Below are 11926 nucleotides of genomic sequence, written 5' to 3'. Positions count from 1 at the left end.
TGCAAACATTACATAAAATACATATATGTTTCATCATAAAACAATTTAAAAACTGTGCAAATCAGTACAAAGAAATTATTTTAATATTTTAATAAATTAGATAAATAAATTTTAATAAAATTTAAGAAAATATTTTAATTATACTAAAATTATTGAAAATCAACCAACGTCTCATCCTATTTATTCTCATCATATTCGCCCCTTTGTCGAGAGATAAAAATATTTAAAAAATAAAATAATAATTCTTATTGTTAGAACTTTTTAGAAAACGTTTGGATACTTTCAGAACTACGAGAGAAATATTTTATAACTCACAGAACTGTCGAAAATCAGCGTCTGATTCATATATTCAAAAAGGTGCATTTCGTGGTCACAAAAATTATTAAAAGATAATCTAATAGTGCAAACAATCAAAATTTTTCAAAATCTTTGGATACATTTAGAAGTGCATGAGAAATAATTTAGAATTTACAGAGAATAGACGAGTATTCCCATAAAAACGATTTTTTGTTAGAATAAAAATTATTAAAATATAAAAAAAAACAACTTTTATGGTCAGAACTTTTTCTAAAACCCATGTAAAGCTATAGATCTATTAAAATCCTACAAGAATCTGGTATGTAAACTTTCGCAGGATAAATTGAGATGCGTGAACCTAGCGCGTGTCTCAATCTGCACTAAAGCATTTTTTCGCTTTAATGACCAAAATTATTTGTTTAAAACCTAGAACTAGAAGAATTGAAAATAAGGCCAGAATTCTCAATAATTAATGAATTTCCATGAAATGTCAGCTTCACATACGCCTAATATTTTTAAAATTTCTTATTCTATGATTTCTAAAAAAAACTTGTAAAATCTGAAAAAAATTTACTTTTAGAGGACAGGATGAATTTTTGAATGACTTCTTTCAATTTAAAACGTTGAGATATATACAATAATGATTTAATGATAAAAAAGCTGAGACCGCTCAAGAGTCGATATATTAACTTTTGATCTGAAAAAGAACACTAAAAAATTGTTTTTCGTTTTAAAAATCTGTTGAAATATTTTATTAGAATAATTATTTTTATCTTATTTGTAATGGAATATATGGTATAGAAATACGTATATAATAAAAAAATTTTCAAGCTGGAGAGACGAGAAATATAGATTAGATCATATCAGTATATAAACATATCAGTATATAATAAACATACAATAAAATATCATTATAATACAATTAAAGAAATAAATATCAATAAAATTTATCTCAAAGGATAAAATAAAATAAAGAACACTAATCACGTTAAATTCACTTGAATAATCAAAACTCGATAAATCGGCTTTCCGTCCTCTAGAGGTTAAAACATTTTTTCAGAAATTTTTATAAATTTAAAATATAACAAATTTTAAAAATTATTTTGAGATATGATGAGAGTTTTTTTCATCAAGGTTTTATAATAAAAATGTGAAATGTACAAGGATTGATATTTGCGCATTTATACAAACACGTGTAAAATTTAAAATCAAATGTATATATAATGCGAGAATATATTTTATGAAATATATCGAGCATTCAATTTTATGGATCGAAAACTGGATATTTTATAAGTTCCAATGTTGCCAATACTTTCCGTTAGCAATACGCCAATTTACGTTCATGCAGCCAACAAGAACGTTCCTCCCCGTTCTTAGCTTCGAATTCAAATGGTACGACAGAACTGCGATTGGTGTCCCTGGTGATCGTGATACCTCCCTGAAAGCGAAGAACAATTCCTGTATTTATTTAATTTATCATGCGTGTGTAGATAGTCTTCAAGTGAGTGGAGGTTGACGTCCTTTTTGATTTTTGCGGTAGGCGCGGGCGTCACTCTTTACAGGTGATTTGTAACATATACGGCCTCTGCTGATCGTACGTTTATAGATATTTCGTGCAGAAGTTAATTCGAATCGTACTGTCCGCAGACGTCGCCCGATTCTTCAGATTCGCGTGAATCGGAAGAGAATCGACTGACTATTGCATCTCTATCACAAGTCATTATCAAGTCGATGACCTTAATTAGCGATAAATAGACAGAAATTTAATTTTCATCGTTGTATAGTTGTGTATAGAGGTCAACTAAGTGTGTAAAAAAATAAATCATTATCAAAATATCGAACGATTTCGTCTCACTCCCGTATCCATTACCGCACGGAAAAAAGTTAAGGTTGTCACGACAAAATAATAATATTTTTCGCTTATCCATACAAAAAAGTTATGGGAGCTACTCTGGAAGTGACCTATATAGTTACTCCAACCTTAGAGTTTGTAGCTGTATACGGATGTTACAACCGTACTGATTATTTCTAGGTACGGTTTCTGCAATCATATGTATATATTCTTTTTATCTTAAGCGTCACATTTCGCTGACTGGAATGTGAACCTAAAAATTTTTAATATCATGTTTTACCTTTGAAAATAGAAATAAAATCCTCAAATCTTATGCTTTAAAAATAAATCTCACGAGCTTTATCCATATGTAATTGTCTAGAATTGTGTCTACAGTAATATACATAAGAAGGATAACACACACTTTATTGCTGCTGTCTTCTATTGAGAGTTCAGTTCTATGCTGCAATAGAACTGAACTCTCAATAGATAGTACTTGGCCATGCAACTATATTTATATAGAGCTCTCAATCACATATTATTTGTTTGGCAAACTATATTAAAGAGACAACAATAATCTTTTGGTTGAAGCAATTATATGTATAAACCAAATGTTATTTATCATAAGAACGATTGTGAAATCTGATGGACATACCTTAACAGATGTATTCAATGTATCATCAATATAATTTAAATTTACATACATTTCTTTTCCAAATATAGAAAATGTTGTAACAACCATAGCAATTTTTGCCGTGCAACCATTCCTATCAAGAAATGAATCTTGATTCGAATCAAGATTACGAGTTCGATTTCGCGAAACAAATCTTGATTTTCCGCTAATAATTAGTTGTGCCTATAATAAAGTAAATACACACCCAATTCTATTTGAAAATATAGGTTTTTATATTTTATAGGTACATGGATTACATACGCTCTTATATCGTACAGAGGATGTTGCATTATTCCAAAGGGAAATCTGCATTAATAATTAAGATTGTACTACAATACTGACCTGAATTAGCATTCATTATAAAGCGAAAATAGGATAATATACATTTTATTCATGGGCTTCTAAATAATGCTACGACAATGGCGTTGAACCAATGAGTTATCGAAAAACAAATGAGATTGATTTTATAAAGCAACATATAGTACATACATATTTTATAGATAATTATATAGACAGTTCTTAATTTATTACTTTATATGCTAAATATACTGCATATATAGAGTGTATATTAATGAGAAAGAGAAAGAGGTAGAAGATGACATAGAAAATGACTTTTTTTGTAATATTTTCTCGTAAACTCTTTCTCAAGCAACTTTCCGTAATGATATGTCGTTCCAACGCAGCATAATTATAATTTAAATTCACGTTTTATAATTTTAATTCACGTAATTTGTTATTTCGCGCATGTGCGTTTTCTTTATTATTAATCAAAATCAGAAAAATAATTATACACATGATATATTTATACATATTTAGTGGTACAAACTGTAAATTAAAGAATATATTGCAGTAATTTTTATTAAACAAAAATTTTACATAAAAAATTGATGGTTTTGACATTAGTTATAATGTCTAATTTTTTGGGTTATTTATAATTTAACATGGTCTTAAACTTTCCGATTTAAATTTAACATTATTATTATTATTCCAAATGAATTTAATGAGTATTTCGAAAAATTTTACAAAATGTACATATATTTGATGCGTATCAAGAATCTAAAAAAAGTAATTTAAAAAAATGATATTAATTTGTATTAATAATTAAAATTAATAAAATTAATTTGTATTAATAATTAAAACTGTTTGCAATTTAAGTTATAAAAGTTGATCATAATTACATATATTTTAACAATAAAATTATTAAATATTGTAAACTATTTTTAGAAATATAAATCAAATTAATTAATTTAAATAAATAGGAATTTTTAGTGCCATTGTATCATTTGTAATTTCTAATCTTAATTATAAATTAGATTAGAATTACAAAATATCATTTCTCCTGTTCTTTTTTTGACTTTATATTGCCTTTCCATAAAATCAATAGCAAAATCTAGTAACAAATTTCCGAATTAGCACAATTTTATATGTATATATATTAATGTTTTAAAAATAATTGTTAAATAATTTATTTTTAAAATATAGTTTTACTACATTTGGAAAATAAGTAATTCTTAATCATTTCTAATTTAATTGTGATTAAATGTTTGCTTTTATTAATTATAGAATCATGAAATCGTTAAGTGTTTGTTTAATTACTGACTTGAACGGGATACTCTCAGATACATATCTCTTTTTAGGATTTATAAATCTACCGCAATTATATAGTTACAATACATATGTAAATACGTATTTCCCATTTGTAAAACTTTGCAAATACTAAAATTTTGGCATTACTCTCACGTATCAATCTATTTTTATTGAAGGTTCAATGGTTTCTAAATGCTGATTATATACTCAAAATAAACAATGCAAAAAGTTTATCATTTTTGTACTTGATTATTACGTTACATTGCAAATTGTTGTTAAATATATAAGTTTATAATAATATCATTAATGTAAACATTAATTAATTTGTGACTGATATATGATCTTAGTACCCAGCAAATGCCAAATAACATGTACCTATTAGTTGTAGCTACAATATAACAGATGTGTTATATTATAGTTATATTGTATATCATTTTATTTTTGTACGTTACATGTTACTTGATGTTTATTGGGTTATAATAAATGTCAAAAATTTATTTTTTTAAGTTTTATTATTTTTATATAATTACTTTTTTCTTGCATTGTTTCTCTCGGGTACGAAGGATACAGCTATTATGGGTGATCTTACAAGATCTGTGGTCATTAAAAATGTTGGTACTTTTCATTAAATATGATCTATGATCATTAAAGGTATTGGCTGTTTAAAATTTTAATAAGAATGTGTTGCAGTATTCATACGAGCATCACTCTAGCATACATTTTGGATCAAACTTTAGACTTAAATGTTTTTTGCGTGTGACGTATACATGCCGCAATACTGCATATATTGTGCAACTTGAAAATTCAATCAAGGCACGTTGTCATCAACCTCAGTTACATGAAGTTCCGCAAACGTGAAAATTACGGATTAATGGAAGCGTATTTATCGCAAACTTTCTTCTCTCCTACCAAAAATAATCGATAAGTTCATTTTTCGATTTTATCTTTCTGTCCACTGTGTTAAATCTGGGTTGAAGCGATCTAAATTGATAATATCAATTTATGTTTTTTTTTCCTTTTGAAAGAAAAAAAACCGTTAAAAGTTAATTGATTATCTCAAAGTGAGATATATGTACACAGATTTTCACCTTTGAAAGGCAAAAGGAAACAATTAATATATATGTATAAACACATTGCATATATGTAAGTGCGAGCAAAAATGAATCTATACTCTGTCCAAGGAGAAAATACCCGGCGGGATAGGACGAAAACTAATCCCATTTTATTTCTTTTCCTATATAGAATATAGAACGCTATTATAAAATGACCCTTTCTCACGTTCAGCGCGTCGTGCAGCTTGTCAATATAACGGTTAGTGTAACGCTCTTTTCTCTATATACTGCTTCTGCAAACCGTGAGTATTTTCTCACAGAGTATAGTTATTCATTTTTAACAAATCCTAAAAATTGCAGTCATCTCGGAACGACTAGCTTAATTCTGACTAGATTATGATATCACAAACATAAAGTTAATTTGGATTAGTGGTACGTCGAGCAGGAATGTGATTGTAGCGTTTACTTACAAATTATACTCTCAAGCTCCATTAACATTACCATTTTGTTCGTTTTCTGAAGAATACATCCTGTGTAAGCAGTTCTTTAGATTTGCACACGGTTTTCAATCTAATGTACGATTTAATATTACGTATATATGCAAATGCATAATTAATGATCAATTCACGACTTCCGTACAAATGATGACTTGATTAAACTCTCAATCAAAATTTCCCTCGATCAATTGACCAATGACATTTAAAATAAATTTTCAATTTTCAAATCGAGAAAATAAAATATTCAACTTAATAAATGTAACAAAGATTTTAAACAAACTTCAATAAACTTTAATAAATATTTTTTTACTGATTTGTGAGCCTTTTCTATAATTATAAGAAAAATGTATTAAAATACAAGTAAGTGGTAATGTCAAGCAGCTGTATATCCGGTAGTCGGCAAAGGTCGTCATTGCGCGCGCGCGCGTACCGTCGACCGAGTTCGAGTCGGCTCGGACGGTGCTCGCCGCGGCGCAAATATATTTAAAAATCCAACGTGCAATTCGTATCCATCATACGATCGCGCCATACGCCAATGGGCAATACGGCGTGATTTCCTCCGTTTCATTTTCATAATACTGTTTGCGCGATGCCATGACGTTACACGGTAGCGATCCTTAAATCACCCTCGCGAGACTGTTCTCGGGATGCTCGTCCTCTGAGGTTTCCGGTTCCGTGCTCAACTTGCTGAAATCGCGAGGGTTTGGCCGTTTATCCAGAAACTTGAAGCTCCTGCTACGGCGATTCTCTAGCAGGCTCGTCAACTTGAAATTCTCCCGCCTTTCGGCCTCCCAGCGCATCTTCTTGCGCATCGTGAGTAAACATCCTGTGCAATTCAAACGTTTTATAAGTTATCCAAAGAGTTCAGCTCCAAAGAACCGATATATTGTATTCAACATTCAATCAACTAATAACGTAACATCTTACTATGTATAGGTTTAAAAAAGTTAAAAAGTTTTATGATAGGTGTAAGTATTGATAAGAGAAACATTAAATGAAATTACGATAATACATATACTTTGTTCTCTATGATGGGTAAAAGTATAATGGATAAAAGAACCAACAATAACAATGTAGAGAAAAATATTAAAAAGTACAACACATTAAAAAATTAAGATAACATATACTCTTTTGTCTATGTATACAAGGCGTCACAAATGCCTACTCATCTGAACTTGCAGGGATACTAACCATGTATATGTATTATATATATGTATATATAATAATATATACGTATATGTGACCCTGCAATGAATTTCAGATGAGTAGGCATTTGTGGCGCCTTGTGTACGTAAATGATAACTTACAAAAAAAAGGCACGGAAGTGTTCACCTTCGATTTTAATATGTTATATTCAAGATTAAAATACATACTTTTTTATGTACAATGCTCATATGTACTTTTAAGGAATACCCCTTTTAAAAAAATTGGATATTTTCGAAACAAATATCGTTTAAATTATAAGAAATAAATGAATTTTTAATAAAAATTGAATGATTTCAAGAGTATTTTGTAATAATAATAATAATAATAAAAACAATTTTTAATAGTATAACAATATTTTTGAAATAAAAACATAAAAAAAATGTATTATTATTATAAAGTATTTTTAAAACAAATCAATTTTTGTTTTAAATAATTTTCTCTATATTTTATAGTTTAGACTAGATATGATATTCGCTTTAGTCAGAAAATAATTTTTTTAAAGAAATATTTTATCCCTTAAAAGTGTATGCGTATCAAGAATATTCGTCCCATATTTTAATGTCGAATACCAACAGATCAAAATCGGAAAAAGACAGTTTCGTACCTATTTTTATTACAAGAAAAAAATTCAAAGGAGTAGTGCAATACATTAAAGAATTAAGATAATATATATTTTTATTTATGTATACATAAATAACAATAACTTAAATAAGAAGAAAAAAATTAGAAGAAGCAGTACAATACATTAAATACAAAATAAAATATAATAATGTAAAAGATTTAATAAAAGAAATCATTCTAGATCTTCAATATTTACAATTTAATAAATTGTAATCAGTATATACATGTAAAATGCAAGTACATAAAATGCACGATGCTTTCTAATTGGAATGCGTATATACATATATAAGGAACATAAAAATTAAAGTTTAAAGGAACTTATAAATAAAATAAATAGGTTATCTTACAGAAATAAGCATAATTCGAATACGTATAACAGGAATACTATTGAATAATTCTGCTATTATAGAGATTTGTTTATAAGTTTGGGTTTCAAGTTTGGGAATAATTAATGTATGATAATAACAATTCAATGACTTAACGATGAACATAACGGTAAATATAAAACAGTTATTTCATTTTAAATTGCTGGTATCATTCCTAAACTTCAATTATGTATTATAATATCATAAATGGGTGCTTAATAAATATAAAAAATAAATTAACAGACACAGGTGCATAACAAAATTCTACAACAAAAAACAACTACAAATCAGAAGAACATTTATTTCTATTCTACTAATTTAGAGAATTCAATAGCCGATTCATTATAATGACGTCTTTTTTCTCTACCTCGTTTTTGGCATCTCGCTACAATGGCAGCAATCACAATGCATATTGTAATGAAGGAAATGGCTGCTGAGCCAAGGCCTAGGATTAATTTTGTCATGTTAGTCTTTTCGATATCGGCATCTTTAGCATCAGGATGTATTAAGATCTTAGGTTGATGCCGCTTAGTGGATTGCGAATTGTCAGAATTGTTTACTCCTGAAAAGCAAAAAGATAGATACATTTAAATAAATTATAAGATAGATAAATCGCTATATCCTTAGAGAAATTTAATTTAATTTAAAGCACTAATAACAGTGCTTTTAATACTCAAAATAAATAACGTTAATCACTAGCCAATTTTTAATACTTACAATATTAAATTTCTCTAAGGGTAGGACGTAACGTTTAATGACATTGTACCTTGTAGAAATCTGTAAACTTTCTTTTGATTTAATTCTACTACGTATATTTCGGAACCATCCTGCGTCACGTACAAATTATGCGGATTATCCATATCCTCCTTGGGCTGAAATGTCGATAATATCTTTCCGGAATAAACATCAATTACAAAGCCTCTTACTGGCACTGGATTAGTCACGAATAGATCAGGTCCATTAACTAGATACAACTTTTCTCGAGCGTAGGCAACGCTGTAAATTTTTGTACCAATATCACGGTGTTTGTATTCCTTATGGAATGTACCGTTGTTGGCAAAGAAGCACAATATCCTGCCATTTTCTCGGTCAGCTAGAAAAAGGTGATTCGTTTCGTCCGCGAGTGCCAAAGCATGCGCGACGAGAAACGCGTATGGCGAAGGAGGCGAATGTGAGTAGACGGAATCTAAAATAAAGCGAAGGTTAGTTTAGTATATATTTAGATACTGTTTATAGTTATTAATATCCTTTTTTATTATTATTACCTCCACTGCCCCAATGTCGACCCCATTCCAGAATTAATTCGCCATTCTTATTATACTTAATTATTCTAGAATTGCAATATCCATCGCTGACGAAAAAATCACCATTACTATGTACAGCAACGTCAGTTGGTTTACAAAAGAAATTCTCACTGTTGCCAGGGATGAAAGCCGTTCCCAAAGTTATGGATGGCTTCAGTGTGCTGTTTTCGAATGATGCGCTGGCACGACCGTTAGACACACTCGTCTCTGAGCTAATCTGTGCGCGTTTCAATTCTTCTATGTGACTTTTTACGTCTTGAGCATCGAACTTGAATACCTGGTGCATTGCCACATCGGTAATCCAATAATTCCCATACTGATCGATGGTCAAACCGTGCGGGAGATAAAACATGTTCTTTCCCCATTCCACTATCACCTTCCCGCTCTTATCCAAAAGGATTATTGTATTTTGCGTAATCGGCCCTTTCTTGGGATCAAATATATTTTGATAATCAAAACTATCAACATCCCAAATACGTTTCCCTCGGTGAAACACGACAACGTTGCCGTCAGGATCCATGGAAACTGCTGTTGCCTGAGTAAGTTTCAGTTGCGCACCCCATTGCGCGTCCCATACTATATCTGAAAGAAATATAACAAGCATGAGAAGATATTAATCGTAGATTTCGATATGTGAACATCAAACTTACTAAATGGTCGATACTTACTTTTATCGAAGGTATCTGTATTTCCTTGCTCCTCTTTGCCAAAGTGGCTATCAGCTTTTAAATATAAATGGTCTTTTGTATTCTGTTGGCCATTCGGTTGTGCTAAGGCTCCTCTATCTCTGTCATCAGCATCAAAATATTCTCTATCGTCATCAGAATATTCATTTGAACCAAACTTGGTATCAGGTAAATGCTATAATGCAAAAGGAATTTCTTTCTCTTATACGTTTACATATAGTGTTTTCCAGCAAAAGACACATATGGCACAGTGTAACACATAGTGAATCATTTCATTGTTTAATATTGGCAAACAAAAAGCGATAAAAAGATTCATGATGTCAATCTTACACTATCTCTTACCGTGTTAGAGTTCAAGCATAATTTATTAATTATTTGTATAATAATTCTTTCTCCTATATGTTTATAGAATTTATTAAATATTAAGTGTAGCATGTAATAAACAATATATTATACCTTAATTATAAAAACTATATATAGTCAGTCACTTGAATGTAAATATTAAATTTTTCTTTTTCTACAAAATATCTACATGTAATTACCTGAACATTCAAAATATCTCTCAGTGCTGCCTTGGTATGTACTAAAATATGGAGCAAAATTAAAACGGAGCAGATTGTGTCATATCGAAGAGTCATCATTTCGCAGAATCGTCATTAAGTACTTCCGTATTTTCAATCTATCTCAACAATATCCGAAGCACTAGCGGCGTCTGCGATACACTGGATAATATCAGAGATCTTTGTAACTTCACGAGATCACCGAAATATTTTAGCAAAGCGAGAGAATTTTACAAAAATGTCTATGTCACACATTCGGAGCCACGTTCGACAAACTAAGTAACAGTTATTTCCCGCATTAGTGGCACTCAAAGTAATATGCCATGCTCAATGTCATTTGGAACATTTGTTTTATCGCATGTATTATTGCGAAACAATTTGGAGCACATATGTCGGCGTGTCAGGAGAATACACATTTCCAACAAGTGGAGTTGGACATGACGCCATAATATGTTTGGAGTATGTTTTACCAGATGTTCCCTTGCGTGTATTCTTAACTTCGATCGATAGCACAGGTTAGAACGGTTTCGCAACGCTCGCGTGTAAGGGCGCTACGTGTATCGTTTTGTCGATTTACATTAACAGAGGATATATTTCTTTATTGATCACTTTCTTTTCTCTTTGATTATTTTTTCACAAGAAATTTAATAAATTGTAATTGTTACTGTATTGTATTTATATATAGCATTAAATATTTTTAATTAAGTCTTTATTAAAAAGAAGTAAATTCTAATTTGGAATATATATAAAAAAGCAATTTTATTACTTATTATGTTTCTATTATTTATACATTCCATTATTTACGTTTTTAGTTATCATCTTTTTAAGTAAAATAATATTTTTTGTTATTATTTTATTGATACTATATATTCTTTTAATGTGTATAGATATTGTTTAGAAATAGTTTGACGAGATAGAAATCCATAAATTAAAATATCAAAATATTTTCTATTGTGAAATATAATTAACAACAATACTGTTATTTATTACACATTTCTATTATTTACATTTCAATATAGAAATTTTTTTAAATTATAAAAAGTGGAAGATAATATTTTTTTATTGCTATTTTATTTTGTTGATATTATTCTCTGATTTCATACACATACATCATAAATTTTCTGTATAGATGATTAATATTGGGCAATTCTAATATGGTATCTGAGGGTAAAACGATCACTCTTAAGGCGATTCTAAAGTCGTCTGTTTTATCGATCGAACGCGATTATATCGGAAGAGCACACGTC

The 11926-nt window shown here is 29.4% G+C and overlaps 1 protein-coding gene across 1 annotated transcript; it reads right to left on the bottom strand.

Annotated features, from left to right (window-relative positions):
- Nucleotides 1-6218: 6218 nt before the first annotated feature.
- On the bottom strand, nt 6219-11181 carry LOC105451926 (peptidyl-alpha-hydroxyglycine alpha-amidating lyase 1). The gene is made up of 6 exons (XM_011692653.1): nt 10662-11181; nt 10102-10294; nt 9395-10015; nt 8896-9315; nt 8497-8691; nt 6219-6763 (listed from the first exon to the last, which is right to left on the bottom strand). Exons 1-6 carry the CDS (start codon nt 10758-10760, stop codon nt 6555-6557), a joined length of 1737 nt encoding a protein of 578 aa, XP_011690955.1. The 5' UTR covers nt 10761-11181; the 3' UTR covers nt 6219-6554.
- Nucleotides 11182-11926: the final 745 nt, after the last annotated feature.

The sequence above is a fragment of the Wasmannia auropunctata genome, unplaced genomic scaffold (genome assembly GCF_000956235.1).
Source record: "Wasmannia auropunctata unplaced genomic scaffold, wasmannia.A_1.0 LD336040.1, whole genome shotgun sequence".
Classification (NCBI taxonomy): Eukaryota; Metazoa; Arthropoda; class Insecta; order Hymenoptera; family Formicidae; genus Wasmannia; species Wasmannia auropunctata.
This window is presented reverse-complemented; position numbering and strand designations above follow the sequence as displayed.

What these genes read in the sequence shown, in the direction of transcription:
- LOC105451926 (XM_011692653.1), bottom strand. Translation starts at nt 10,760, where the DNA reads ATGATGACTCTTCGATATGACACAATCTGCTCCGTTTTAATTTTGCTC. An exon ending in GAGATATTTTGAATGTTCAG is followed by an intron (nt 10,295 to 10,661) that starts GTAATTACATGT and finishes TTTGCATTATAG; the next exon opens with CATTTACCTGATACCAAGTT. An exon ending in TACAGATACCTTCGATAAAA is followed by an intron (nt 10,016 to 10,101) that starts GTAAGTATCGAC and finishes TATTTCTTTCAG; the next exon opens with ATATAGTATGGGACGCGCAA.